Source organism: Botryllus schlosseri, chromosome 9, assembly GCF_051294905.1.
Source record: "Botryllus schlosseri isolate E-star chromosome 9, Bs_hap1, whole genome shotgun sequence".
Classification (NCBI taxonomy): Eukaryota; Metazoa; Chordata; class Ascidiacea; order Stolidobranchia; family Styelidae; genus Botryllus; species Botryllus schlosseri.
Window position 1 is genome coordinate 483,503 of NC_137244.1, and position 12,686 is coordinate 496,188.

Below are 12,686 nucleotides of genomic sequence, written 5' to 3' on the forward strand. Positions count from 1 at the left end.
AATGCACCACGTCAAGGTTTCGACCAACGCATTGGTTTCCTTTTTTAGGTAGGGAACCTCAATGTGGATAGGCAGCATTTGCCACAGAGAGAAAAAACTACCATACTAAAAGAGCATATTGTTCATTTTTTTTTCAAGCCATCTCGCAAACTTTTGGAAAATTTGGAGGACTTTTTTTGCTTCTCATGCAATGCAAACTTTGCAAAATTGTGAGACAAGATGTTGTTCAAGTGTCTCATTGCCTTGTCCATGACATCCTCAACCTCATTTAGGTCTGAGCCAGATTGAAGTGACACAGTATGAATTAATTTGTTATAGAATGGATCACAGTGAATTGCGTCAAGTACCCTGAAAAAATTGATCTTTTTCAGGGGTTTTCCCACTTCTTTACTGTGGATAACATAAAAGCGGAGAACCATGCCATGAAACTGTTCAGACGGGCTCTTCAATCCACCGACTTTCTTCTGCATCACTTTAATGAGGTTTCCCGATGGCGCTGCAGATGTTAGGCATGTGGCAATTGCTTCGTTAGCTTGCTTAGAAATGGCTCCTAAAAGCACTTCACCAATATATTCAAGTATGTCTAAAAACATGTCAAAGTTTTTCCATGGAAAGGCAAAGTATCAAAGGCTATTTACTTACCAGATTCCTTGCTGTTGACTCCTCCAATCTCTGTGATTGGATCCTGTTCTTTACCGCACACGAGAGAATCAAACATCTTCAAAAGTAATGATGAAGCTGGCAATTGCGGCAAACCCAGCAACTTGTTAGCTTGGTGACAGATATTTGAATAATGTTGATAAGATCCGTCAACACCAAGTTTGCAATATTCAGAATGGAGTTGTTTCACCAATGGAACAGCTTTGGTCACGTCTAGTTCCTCGAATGATGGGGCGCATTCAAAGTATTTTTTTGCTATTTACACAAGCCCTCTTTAAAACAGCAATTACAGCATCCTCAGATATATCCCAAGTACTGGTGGGAACTTTATGATTTTTGTAATGTTTTTTCAGAGCTTTCACAGTCGGAAAGGATGCTTCGCATTCCTCACAAATCACACCTTTCCAGTTATCGAGTCCTTCGAAACATTCTTCAATTTCCATTTCAGTTAGTCCCTCCCAGTCATCCCAAAGTGATGCAGCTGAATCAGTCATGATACCGATTTCTATCCGTGTCGAAATATGATCTAAATCTGGCGAAAAATATAACAAAGGCTACAAGGTATTATTCACTAGTCATAACGACTCGCCACCGCTGCCTAAATGTTGAACTGTCTAACTAATTCCGACGCAACTTCAAGAAATACACGAAGAATCGCCTTGAACGCCATTGAAACAAGCACTGAGCTATCCTGTTTTGGGTGCATCCATCTGACCGTGACCATTCTGCCGGCTAACAATGGGAGAACAATCGAGTCGTCACTCCAGTCATACTCTATAGTTTAACCCACTGAGCTATATAAACACTGGAGTGCGCTACTCGCGATATTTACGTTGTCACTAGAAACAGTTGCATTGTGGGGGATAGGCTGGACGATTTAGTGCAGGAGCTTATGGAAAAACGTCCAGTTCTAAAATATATTTGATTCGTATTGGGTTTGTAGTATTTTATACGAATGGAGCTTTGAATGAATAATCATCGTAACATTCAGGATTTGTTTCAGCCCAATATCTCGTGTTTATATCTGTGTTATCTGTGTATTTCGACATGTCGAAGATATAAGTGGTTTCGACTGTTCGTGGTAAAATAAGGTTGTCTATGTGTCATCTTATGTATTTTTTGTGGTTATATTCCTGATGTAGATTGCTTTACTCGTTGTATCCAGCATATTTTACGTGTACAGAAATAACCAAGCTGTCAAAAGATGTATAATACCAGTTCAGTTATCTTTCAGATATATGTATCTATATGAAGTAAAAGCATCTACGATTGTCAGCTTGAAGTTATTATCGGAGCGTGCCTCGGAATTACCTATCCTGGATTCAAAATCTTCATACTTCAATGGAGCTGATGTGAATGCTATAACTGCCAGCTGTGAATATTGCTGATGGAGAAAATTCAGCATCATGGGACATATCAAAAGGCACTGCTGAAATCAACTGAATGCCATTGTGGTTATTCTACGTATTTATTGGTTCAGCGTATTTAAATAAATCCAAAAAAGAGAAAGTAAGGATATGTCTGCTATGTGTGGCGATGGGGTAGTGATTTCTGTAGAAGTGACTGAATGAGTTCATTGAATGAGAGAAACAAGAAACGCATGGGTCCTTATTCAGATGTAGCTAGAATTGCCCAATTCACAGTGAAATTGGGGCTATGTTGGTTGTAACAGCAATCTGTGCACTTTGGGAGTTCATAATAAATATTAATTTTATCGAATCAAAACGGCACAAGATACAATCTAAATGGCGTACATGTATTTTATCATAATTACACCGTATTTTATCATAATTACACCTATAGCTACCCATATACGTGTGTACATGAAGCTTGGCTCGTTTTGCACTTTCATGAAACCAGAAATTAGTTTAGATTCAAAACCAACTGGAGATGTGAACATTCCAACTCAGTTTTTCTGCCCACGATACTTGCCTACCCTACTAGATGAAGCACTCGAGCCTGGCTTTAGATCAACCATTTCTGTGGTCACACGCAATAACGCGCTGTACTGCCTCGTCACACGAAATACCGCGCTGTACCGTCTCCTACCAAAATGCTGAACTCTCGTTTTCAGAAACACCAGCTTCGGTTATGAGAAACGAATTTTTCTATTATAACAACAACATAAAAAATAAAAACAGAGATAAATTAATTGTTATCGACTTTACGTCGCCTTCGGCGTAATTAACGGTGATCTGAAAGTCAAATGTGGGATAAGTTAGGGCTTAATATCTGCGAACGAGGTATAAGAAACGAACCGATTCTGATCTTAGTTCCAATTTAATGGAATAATACTGAAGCGTCATTGCAAATGATTGCAGTTCCTTAGAGTATTTGACTCCTCTTCCACCAGCTTGTAGCTTCATACGTTGCAAGAGCTCACTTGGTAGACCACTGAATTTTTGTGACATTACCTCCACACACGAATCGCTTATCAAATTGTTCTTCTTAAGAGATGCAATGACCTCATCCAGAGATTTCACTTTTTTTTGCAGACGGTATGTTTTCATTCTGGCTGCAACCAGCCTCTTTTTAATTTCTGCGACCCTACGGCGTTGCTGTTGAACGACTTTTCGAGGAGACGTGTGCGCACAGTAGCTGTGGTCGTGAAGAACTACTTCAGGTTCAGCGGTTTGTGCTTCATATTGCCGTTTCTTATCTGGAACTGCAGAAGGTCTCACTCGTCGGTTGTTTGAAGCCTGAAATTTGTGAATTTTATGTTAACTAGGGCTAAAATAAAGGTATAGTAATTGGAACTCAAACTTCATAACTATATAGTCACTGTCTAGTGTCTATCGTACCTTTGGCCTCATATATTTTGGAAAATTCAGAAATCTTGTCGGCACCGCATTCGTCCTTAAACGAATTCTCCCGCCAACACGGTAAATATCACTTTCTGAAAAATGATTAGAGCAGATGACCGACGATCTTGCTGGCTCCCAGTCTTTTCTTCTAATACATTCTATCCATCTTTCTTTCAGGGAATCATTGGTAGGAAAGCTGCGTTGTAGAGAACATTGTATCAGTTCACAAGTAATTCTATGATACGAAGCACACCAAATTGACCATTCTCTGTTATGAACGATGATAAAAGTAGCAGGAACATATGTGAAATTATCTTGTTTGATTTAGATATATCTGTTACTTTCTACCCCAGAAGGATAAACTATTAGGTAACCTTTTAAATCTAAAGCCAAAGGTAAACCTAAAAAAACATCTTACGAGACAAATCGAACGTCTCGCACGTACAAAGCTATAATGAACTCGGCCACGGAATTAGCAATTTGAACTTTAGTGTGAGCATCTGGCACCAGAAATATAGAATTATTACTCTACTATGCTGGACAAAACCGTGTGGCCCTCAATTATACCTTTCCTTCTAGTCCTAACTCCAACCTTCACGACAATTTCAAGCAAGGATTGAGTACTAAGCAAGTTATTGGCTGAACTGCCCATACAGAATACAAACAGTGACCTGGCTGGTCATGCTATTACAGGTATACTGATGAACTGACATGGTGCTGAGACTGCTGATATAGTCTGATATGCTCTGATCATACCAACATCCATATACTTGTGACAAAATGTTCTGGTATAATGACACTTTAACATGGCCTAATCATTAATGATGTGGCTTATCTGGACATTGATTAACTGTGATGGTCAGGAAATATTGAAAATAGAAACTGATTCTTCAAAGATAGTCTTGCTGCCCTGCATATTCTGCCATTCACTCACCGGTGAAATGTTCTTGGATGCCGACGCTTTACCAAAGACTCTTCATCGCTACTACCATCGCTATTACTTCTCATATATGACTCCGTGGATATCTTTTTCTGCCTTTTACTGCACCCATAGGCGCAACAAACGCTACCACCAAAACGAGATATCTTCGACATGTCGAAATACACAGATAACACAGATATAAACACGAGATATTGGGCTGAAACAAATCCTGAATATTACGATGATTATTCATTCAAAGCTCCATTCGAATAAAATACTACAAACCCAATACGAATCAAATATATTTTAAAACTGTACGTTTTTCCATAAGCGCCTGTACTAAGTCGTCCAGCCTATCCCCCACAATGCAACTGTAACATGGTGACAACGCAAATTTGCTTAGCCGGAGATGGCAGTAGTTCGGGGCTTGGTTTAACCCCGTCTCTGAGTTCGGTTGCAGGATGGAACGAATTTTGTTTCCTTTGCTTCACTTTTAGAACGTCAAAGCGACTTGGGATATACTCGTTGATCAGCAACCATTTCATGAAATAGGATACGGCAACTGTGGTGCAAAACGTCAGTGCCATTGCGAACGATTTCACTGGGAAATTCCCGCCGCCTGGGTAGTTGAAGGGAGGAGGTAAATCCAAAAGATATTCGCCCCCGCCAATCCTTAGAAGAATCCCAACCATAATCCCAATTATTGTTCCGTAAGCATTCGTGTCCAGATACATTGAACACACAAACTGTAATTGAACAAAAGCACGATAACAGCCGTTGATATGCGTATCAGCATAGGCAGTATAACCTTGGTTGCATTTAAAACAAAAATCAATTTAACACTAACATGTTTTTTTATTGTTTTTTTCATCATGACGTCATGAATCTTTAATTATGACGTCATAATGGATTGACCATTGACCAGAAAAAAGGCTTTCCGACCAACTGTCATCAACTACAAATAACCTTCCTACGGATAGATGCGCAACACACAGAGTCAATTACTGCTCAGCATTCTGAAAGCAACATAATTGCTAATCCCATAGCTGACGAACTGAGCGCTCACATTAAATAAATTGGATCCTATTTGAAAGCTACTGTCGCGCTGATTCCGAAAATATACATTACAATTTCATCAAGGCAATGGAATCATCCCGAAATATGCTTCAAAGTCTGAAAATCGGCATTGTTCTAGACCAGTGGTTCTCAACCGCCGATCCGTGACAGATTTCCGGTCGGCCCGCGGACATATTCGAATTTTATATGACCATTCCCAAATGCAAGAAGTTGAGTGATTGTCCGTTAATTAGAGAAATAAACATATAAACATATAATTTCAAATTTAATTAGAAGTGTGGAACGTATTTACATGGTGTCACCATAGTGTCCTGTATGGTGTGTACACAAGCAAATCTCACGGCTCAGTGAAATTGGTCTACGTCACACTTTCAATTTGGTCAGAGGCAACTTTACGGCCTTTTTTGACCGGCTTGCCGAGCGCTAAATTCGATAAAACGGGCATCAATGGAAAGCTGCCGCTGTACTGATTATATATAACTTTTATTTATAAATTTTATTCTGCTCATGGTCCTGGAATCCCCGAAAACCAGCCTCGAATTTCGCATTGTGATCGAGCTTTGACATTGTGTCACAATAGAGGAGTTCATGTTCTACTTTAGTCGTTCGTTACAATGGTACAAGTGTTAAAATACGAAACGGTCAAAAAGTAACCTACAGCTATCTCCAGACAAGTGCTATGGGAAAGCTAAGGTGACTTCTGAACAAGCTTTAATTAACCAACTCTTCGCGGTAAAATAGAGCTTATAGCTAATAACAAAGTCACATTTCTTTCAAATGACACCGAACAATCACAATTAAGTTACTTGAATTTAACAGGACTCCGCAAACTTCGACTTGCAGAGAATTCAATAGAACCGCGTATAAATATCTAGTATCAAAAAGGCGTCATGATATGAAGGTTCCAACATTACATTCAAGTTGTCATAATTAAATTTAGGATGTATTCTAGTTTTTGAAAGTTCACCGGTCCGCAAGATTTGTTTTGAAGTTTTCCCGGTCCGCGAGGTCGAAAAGGTTGGGAACCACTGTTCTAAACAATCGCAGGGACGCAGCACAATGACCATAACAATGACCGTTGCGTCGTTGCGATTGTTCAGAACAATGCCGATTTTCAGACTTTGAGGTGTATTTCGAGGGGGTCCCATTGCCCTGATCAGATTTTAATGTATATTTTCGGAATCAGTGCGACAGCAGCTTTCGAATAAGATCAGCGTTTTTTAATTTGAACGCTCGGGTCGTCAACTACGGGATTAGCAATTATATGTTGCGTTCGGATTGCCGAACAGTAATTTAGACATTGCGTGCATACATGACTAGGGCTGGCACAATGATTCGAGCACTCGAATCTGAATCGAGTATCAATTTTAATGATTCGAGTCGAGTAGTAAAAGACGATTTTTTCGGGTACTGAAATTATTCGCTCTTCGCCACTGAAAGTTGATTTATCAACGAGAATATTAGTTTCGATACTAATTTTCACTGTTGAAGCCTATCGGCATATCGGCTGTATCGTAGCATACGAAACATACAGTTCAAAGCTACGAACGTGTCTGGAAATAGCACATTTCCGAAGTCATGATCATCCCACAACATTGCCACCAAGTGCAATGAAATCGGCATGGTCGAAAAAATACCTAAGTACCTTCAGTGTGATGGATAACAGATGTTATATTCTTTGTGGTCGCATAAAAGGTACATATTTGAACTTTGACATATTACATTCTGCTACGACGTCATAATGAGTGATACTCGATCACTCGACTCGACTCGGAGCATATAACTAGGGCTGGGCACAATGATTCGAGTACTCGAATCTGAATCGAGTATTAATTTTGATGATTCGAGTCGAGTAGTAAAAGACGACTTTTTCGAGTACTGAAATTATACACTCCTCGCAACTGAAAGTTAATTCACTATCGAGAATTATAGTTTTGATACCATTTTCTACTGAGGAAGCCTTGAAACCTTGATTGGCCGTGTCGCAGGATACGAGACATAGTACAAAGTTACGAACGTTACTGGAAATAACATATTTCCAAAGTCATGATCATCCCACAACATTGTCAAGAAGTGCAATGAAATCGGTATGGTCGAAAAAATACCAAAGTATCAGTAATGTGACGGATAGTGGCATAAAAGGTACAAATTTCAACTTTGACATAGTACATTCTGTTGTGACGTCATAATAAGTGATACTCGAATACTCGACTCGACTCGAAGCGTAATACGTGATTCAGAATCGAATCACTCAGGTACTCGATTTTGCCCAGCCCTACATATAACTAGGGCTGGGCACAATGATTCGAGTACTCGAATCTGAATCGAGTATTAATTTTAATGATTCGAGTCGAGTAGTAAAATACGATTTTTTCGAGTACTGAAATTATACGCTCCTCACCACTGAAAGTTGACTTATCAACGAGGAGTTTATCAACGATCAACGAGTTTATGCTAATTTCACTGTTGAAGCCTTGAAACCATGATTGGCCGTATCGTAGCATACGAAACATGAAGTACAAAGCTACGAACGTAACTGGAAATAGCACATTTCCGAAGTCATGATCATCCCACAATATTGTCACCAAATGCATTCAAATCGGTATGGTCGAAAAAATAACAAAGGATCCTTAATATGATGGATAACAGGCATTTTATTCTTTGTGGTCGCTTAAAAGGTACATATTTGAACTTTGACAATTAATATTCTGCTATGACGTCATAACGAGTGATACTCGATTACTCGACTCGACTCGAAGCATTTTACGTGATTCAGAATCGAATCACTCAGGTACTCGATTTTGCCCAGCCCTACATATAACGTGATTCAGAATCGAATCACTCAGGTACTCGATTTCACCCAGCCCTATACATGACGAGTGTTGCGTATCTATCCGTCGGTTAGTTATATATTATATATCAGGGATACATCCCTGTTAGATATCTATACACAAACAGACCAAAACATCTTTAACCGGTACTACATCGTTATGCAGCATTTTTACGGTCGGCGGTCATCATCATCAGAACACCCATTCCTTACCAATGATCTCTATCTACGTGCTATTACTGTTGAGCAATGTTCCCTCTAATTTTTCAAGAGTCTGCGCAAACACGCCAACTCACTGCGCAGGCCCTCGGACAACAGTGCGCAACCACACTGCAATAGGGTGATAAAACTAACCCCCTACGGCTCTAGGCTTCTTCCGGTACTTATCATGTACTTTGGGTGCCCATTTAGTAGTAGCGTCCCTAGACGCGCGAAGCGCGAAAAAAATTCTATAATTCATGATTGCATCGGCCAATATGATCGGGAATTGCATATATATTGCTATCACTTTTTATCCTCTCCCTGCTCACACAATCAGATTTACCGGTAGAGCTGATCCAGTGAGGTGTGTTGGAATAGATAGGCCCTCTAAATATTAATAAAACATCTTCGGGGGTACCCGTTGATATAATGACTTCGTTACATGATGCTATTTCGTGACCCCCTATGTGCTATATCAAAAGATATTGAAATCGCAAAAACGTACTAAAGTAAAAGACGTACACGATTTCAAATTGGTATTTCTTAACTGGAAAATAATGTTCCCTCGATATGGCATTTGCCTTGTTGTGGGACTCGGATCGCCAGGACAGGAACATTCGGCGCCAGCCATTTAGGCGCCCATGGACATGGACAATTACACATATATTTGTATATATCGAAGTTTTCTGTCAGCACCGGGGCAGTCTTTTTCGCCCAAGGTTTTCTCGCTGCTGATCGTTCTGGCGCACTTCTTGGATTCGCATGTTACATCGCCTTTAACTTCATATGTCTTGGCGCGTCATGGTGCGGTAATGGCCGACGCCCAACTGCCCATTTCTATAAATCATGCCATGGCCTACTAGTAGGCCATGATCATGCCTAATTTTTGTTGGGAATGGGTACCCAACCATCAGATATCTTACAATAATAAAACGCGCGTAGCGCGAAAAATAATTCTTGATAAATTTCAAAAAATACACCATGATTTATGTTAATTCTCGAAATAATTTTGGACCCCCTTCGAGCTCGCCCCCCCAATTGTGGGGTTTGGGGTGCGAAAGTTACGGTCCTGAGTAAATCTAACGCAATGTTCATGCCACGCGAAGAAGACTATCATTCGTTGGTTTCTCGCAGGTTAACTTCGAGCTAGCCCATTGTTATTTATAACTTTGTTAAACCAAGTTATTTCGCCATTCCCAGAAAATAATGCGCTATTGAAATGATATCAGTATCGCTCACGTGTACGAAGCCAGACTAAAAAATATCTTCCGTGAGGCGCAGGTGATTGTGAAGGTGAACTCTAATTTCCTCACGGAGCGCAATAGTTACCTTTGCGGGGCGCACTTGTACCTCGGTTTCAGACTTCAGTGATAACACTATTTGGCCCTGGCAATGTTCCATCTTAATTTTCACGAATCTGCGCGCTTGCGTGGTCCATTGGACAACAGTGCGCAACAACAATAAAAAAAACATCATTTCTGATTTTTTGTGCGCAACGTAGATTTTATGTGCGCAGAGACCGTTTCAGCACTGCGCATTTGCGCAGCTTAGAGGGAACATTGCTGTTGAGCCGACGACGATTTCGAGGGTTCCAGCCATTCTACATTTTATACGTTGACTAGATCGGGTGCAAATCGTGCGTTGGCTCATATGGCAAGATTTTCCGGAAGTATTATTTACACAATGATGGCATAATTATACAACGTTTGAAAATAAAACAAAACGCAATTATATTTAAAGACATTCATTTAAAACAATTTCTAAAACATGTTTTAGACAAATAGCGCTTTAAAACACCATTTGTTTTAAATGCAACCCTATAAACACGACACGTGCATGTAACGGACGTTTTGGTCGTTGCCTAGCTCAAACGATAGTTCGTTATATTTACTTGATTAGAGTTTTGGCTGTAACACTTTTAGGCTTGTCGAGTAGCTTGCCAACTCGAATTGAGACTACCACCTCACTTCCTTTGCTTCCTACAATCCGAGCCTACCCCTGAGACCCGGTCAAATGTAACTCAAACAGTTACAGAATAGGATAGCAATTTACTACATAGAAAGATCACGTCAACGTCGAGGCAATAGTCACAATAGCGGTTAACAACAGTTAACTCTCTAGGCTCTAAACTTTCAATCTAAACAATAAAATACAATCACCTGAATGATGGCTTAAACTTATACAATACTTGAACATACAAATAATGCCCTATGGTACATTATATCCCTAAATTTAGCCTAACTTCAATCACTGATCCAGTGATATTACAAGCAACAAAGCGACTAAACTTCAACAAGTGACTATCAAGACACGAGGGGAAAATCCAACCAGAGAGGGCACTACTGAGCTGTGAGGCTCACAATCACTTGACCATTTCTCGTGTTACATTCCCCCCCACAGATGTAGGAATTACGAGAATACATCGACTTAACCTAATAGCACGAGATATTATCAAGCCAAAGAAAAGTAATTCAAATTACCAATCAACTCATGCCACAATGTCACTATCAATAAATGTCAAATGTTCTTCAAAAGGTTGGTGAGACCTCAGTAAATCTCTCAAATATATCAACAGTCTTCAAGTAACATTTTCGAACAACCATCTGTTTACTGGCTGTACAATCAACCAAGTACGAACGAAAAACTGGAACTCCATGAGGAAAGGTTCCACTCTTCTTCTTTGGGAGACATCGGAGTTCGATCCACATCGCACAATGGCATTCACCAGACACTCAATCTTCTTCAAGGTCTCCAAAGCTGTTTCGGTTTGCACCTCCTTATAAAAGAAGGATAATGACAATATGTCAGTGCCAATCCAAATGGCAGCCAACTCCAACATTGATTTGTCCATGCTACCAAACCGAGCAAGCTCTTGAAGACAAGCCCCATTATAAAGAGATGCTTCTTCATCAAACTCAGTGCTGTCAGAATACCCTTGTGGATCCTTCAACAATTGCGATTGGAAATCAGCACTCACATCGCGAATCCCATCGTCACCAGTTATGGAACGAGAGCATGCTTCAATCTTTGAATCCAATGCGCAATCCATTGACACCTGTGTCATCAACTTTTCAATATTGGCATCAAGAGAATATCGTTTCTCAAATGTGAATTGATTTCCTGTCACTTCTCTATGCACAAATTGCACAGGCATCTTTGCTACCTGACCATTATCAGTTGGATCAGGATGGCTTGACTTGTGAAGTATTGATACTTCATCATGCGCATTAGGTGATTCGGTTTCACCTTCAAACTTTGCATCACGTGAACAACCTGGGTGTTCACACAACAATGTATCTTCCGGAATATGATTATCAACTCTGTTCACATGGAGAACGTCTTCCGGATTACACTTCAGCGCCTTTCCAATATCAGGAAATTTACAAGACCTAGCACTGTCAAATTTAACCATTGTGGTTTGAGAACATTCTGTGTCACAGTCCTCAACGTTGTCATAGTTTCCTTTTAAAATACCAAGGTCCTGAGCACAAGTATTTGCATTGATGCAATCTTCAATTGGGTGTGGCGCATTGACAGGATCGACGATAACATCGACTTCAGTGGAATTGAATACTGCAGCTTCAGAATTACTTGGACATTCCACATCCTGACCTTTTGCATCACATTTGTCTTTGCTTGTCCCATTGACAAATACTTGTGCAGTGTTGCCAAGGCCTTTCACAGCCAATCCAACGAGGGCAGGGGAAACTGGAGTCTCTGTATTTACACTGCTTTGCTTCAGAGCAGTACTTTGACAAACAGCGATTTCTTCAGTATTCTTCTGCGAGTATGAATGTAACTTGTGCACGTTAGCTGAGGATTTCCAAATACTTGCTTCAACGCAAGCAAGTTCAAAGTCTTGCTTCAATCGTAATCGTGACGTTTTACGTTCAATCATTACTTTCTCATCTTCCAAAACTTCGCGATTGAACTGATGAGCCAATTTCAAATGAGCCATTTTCTTTTGGATTATTGCTTCTTTTCTCTTCACGTTTACACTATCATGTATGCTGGCAGAATAAAAATTTCCAAATCGCCGAGACACATGACGACTGCTTCCAATACAATTTGAACGTGTATGTTTCGATCTTTCTTGCATGCATCTCTCCAACTTAGTTTGGAATTCATGATAAATTCTCACTTGTTTATCATGATCTTTATGACATGCAATCTTTTCTAGATCATTTTCGAC

At 40.0% G+C, this 12,686-nt stretch overlaps 3 protein-coding genes across 3 annotated transcripts in view; 1 reads left to right on the forward strand and 2 right to left on the reverse strand.

Annotated features, from left to right (window-relative positions):
• The window catches only part of LOC145447014 (alkaline ceramidase 2-like), a 454,308-nt gene that overhangs the window by 15,995 nt on the left and 425,627 nt on the right, over window positions 1-12,686 (forward strand). The window lies entirely within an intron of this gene.
• On the reverse strand, window positions 36-1,444 carry LOC145447029 (uncharacterized). Its single transcript, XM_080325462.1, has 2 exons — window positions 643-1,444; window positions 36-583 (listed from the first exon to the last, which is right to left on the reverse strand). The coding sequence occupies exons 1-2, from the start codon at window positions 716-718 to the stop codon at window positions 123-125; spliced, it is 537 nt and encodes a 178-aa protein (XP_080181588.1). The 5' UTR covers window positions 719-1,444; the 3' UTR covers window positions 36-122.
• On the reverse strand, window positions 1,747-5,320 carry LOC145447016 (THAP domain-containing protein 1-like). Its single transcript, XM_080325446.1, has 4 exons — window positions 4,399-5,320; window positions 3,462-3,660; window positions 2,919-3,359; window positions 1,747-2,855 (listed from the first exon to the last, which is right to left on the reverse strand). Exons 1-4 carry the CDS (start codon window positions 4,557-4,559, stop codon window positions 2,772-2,774), a joined length of 885 nt encoding a protein of 294 aa, XP_080181572.1. The 5' UTR covers window positions 4,560-5,320; the 3' UTR covers window positions 1,747-2,771.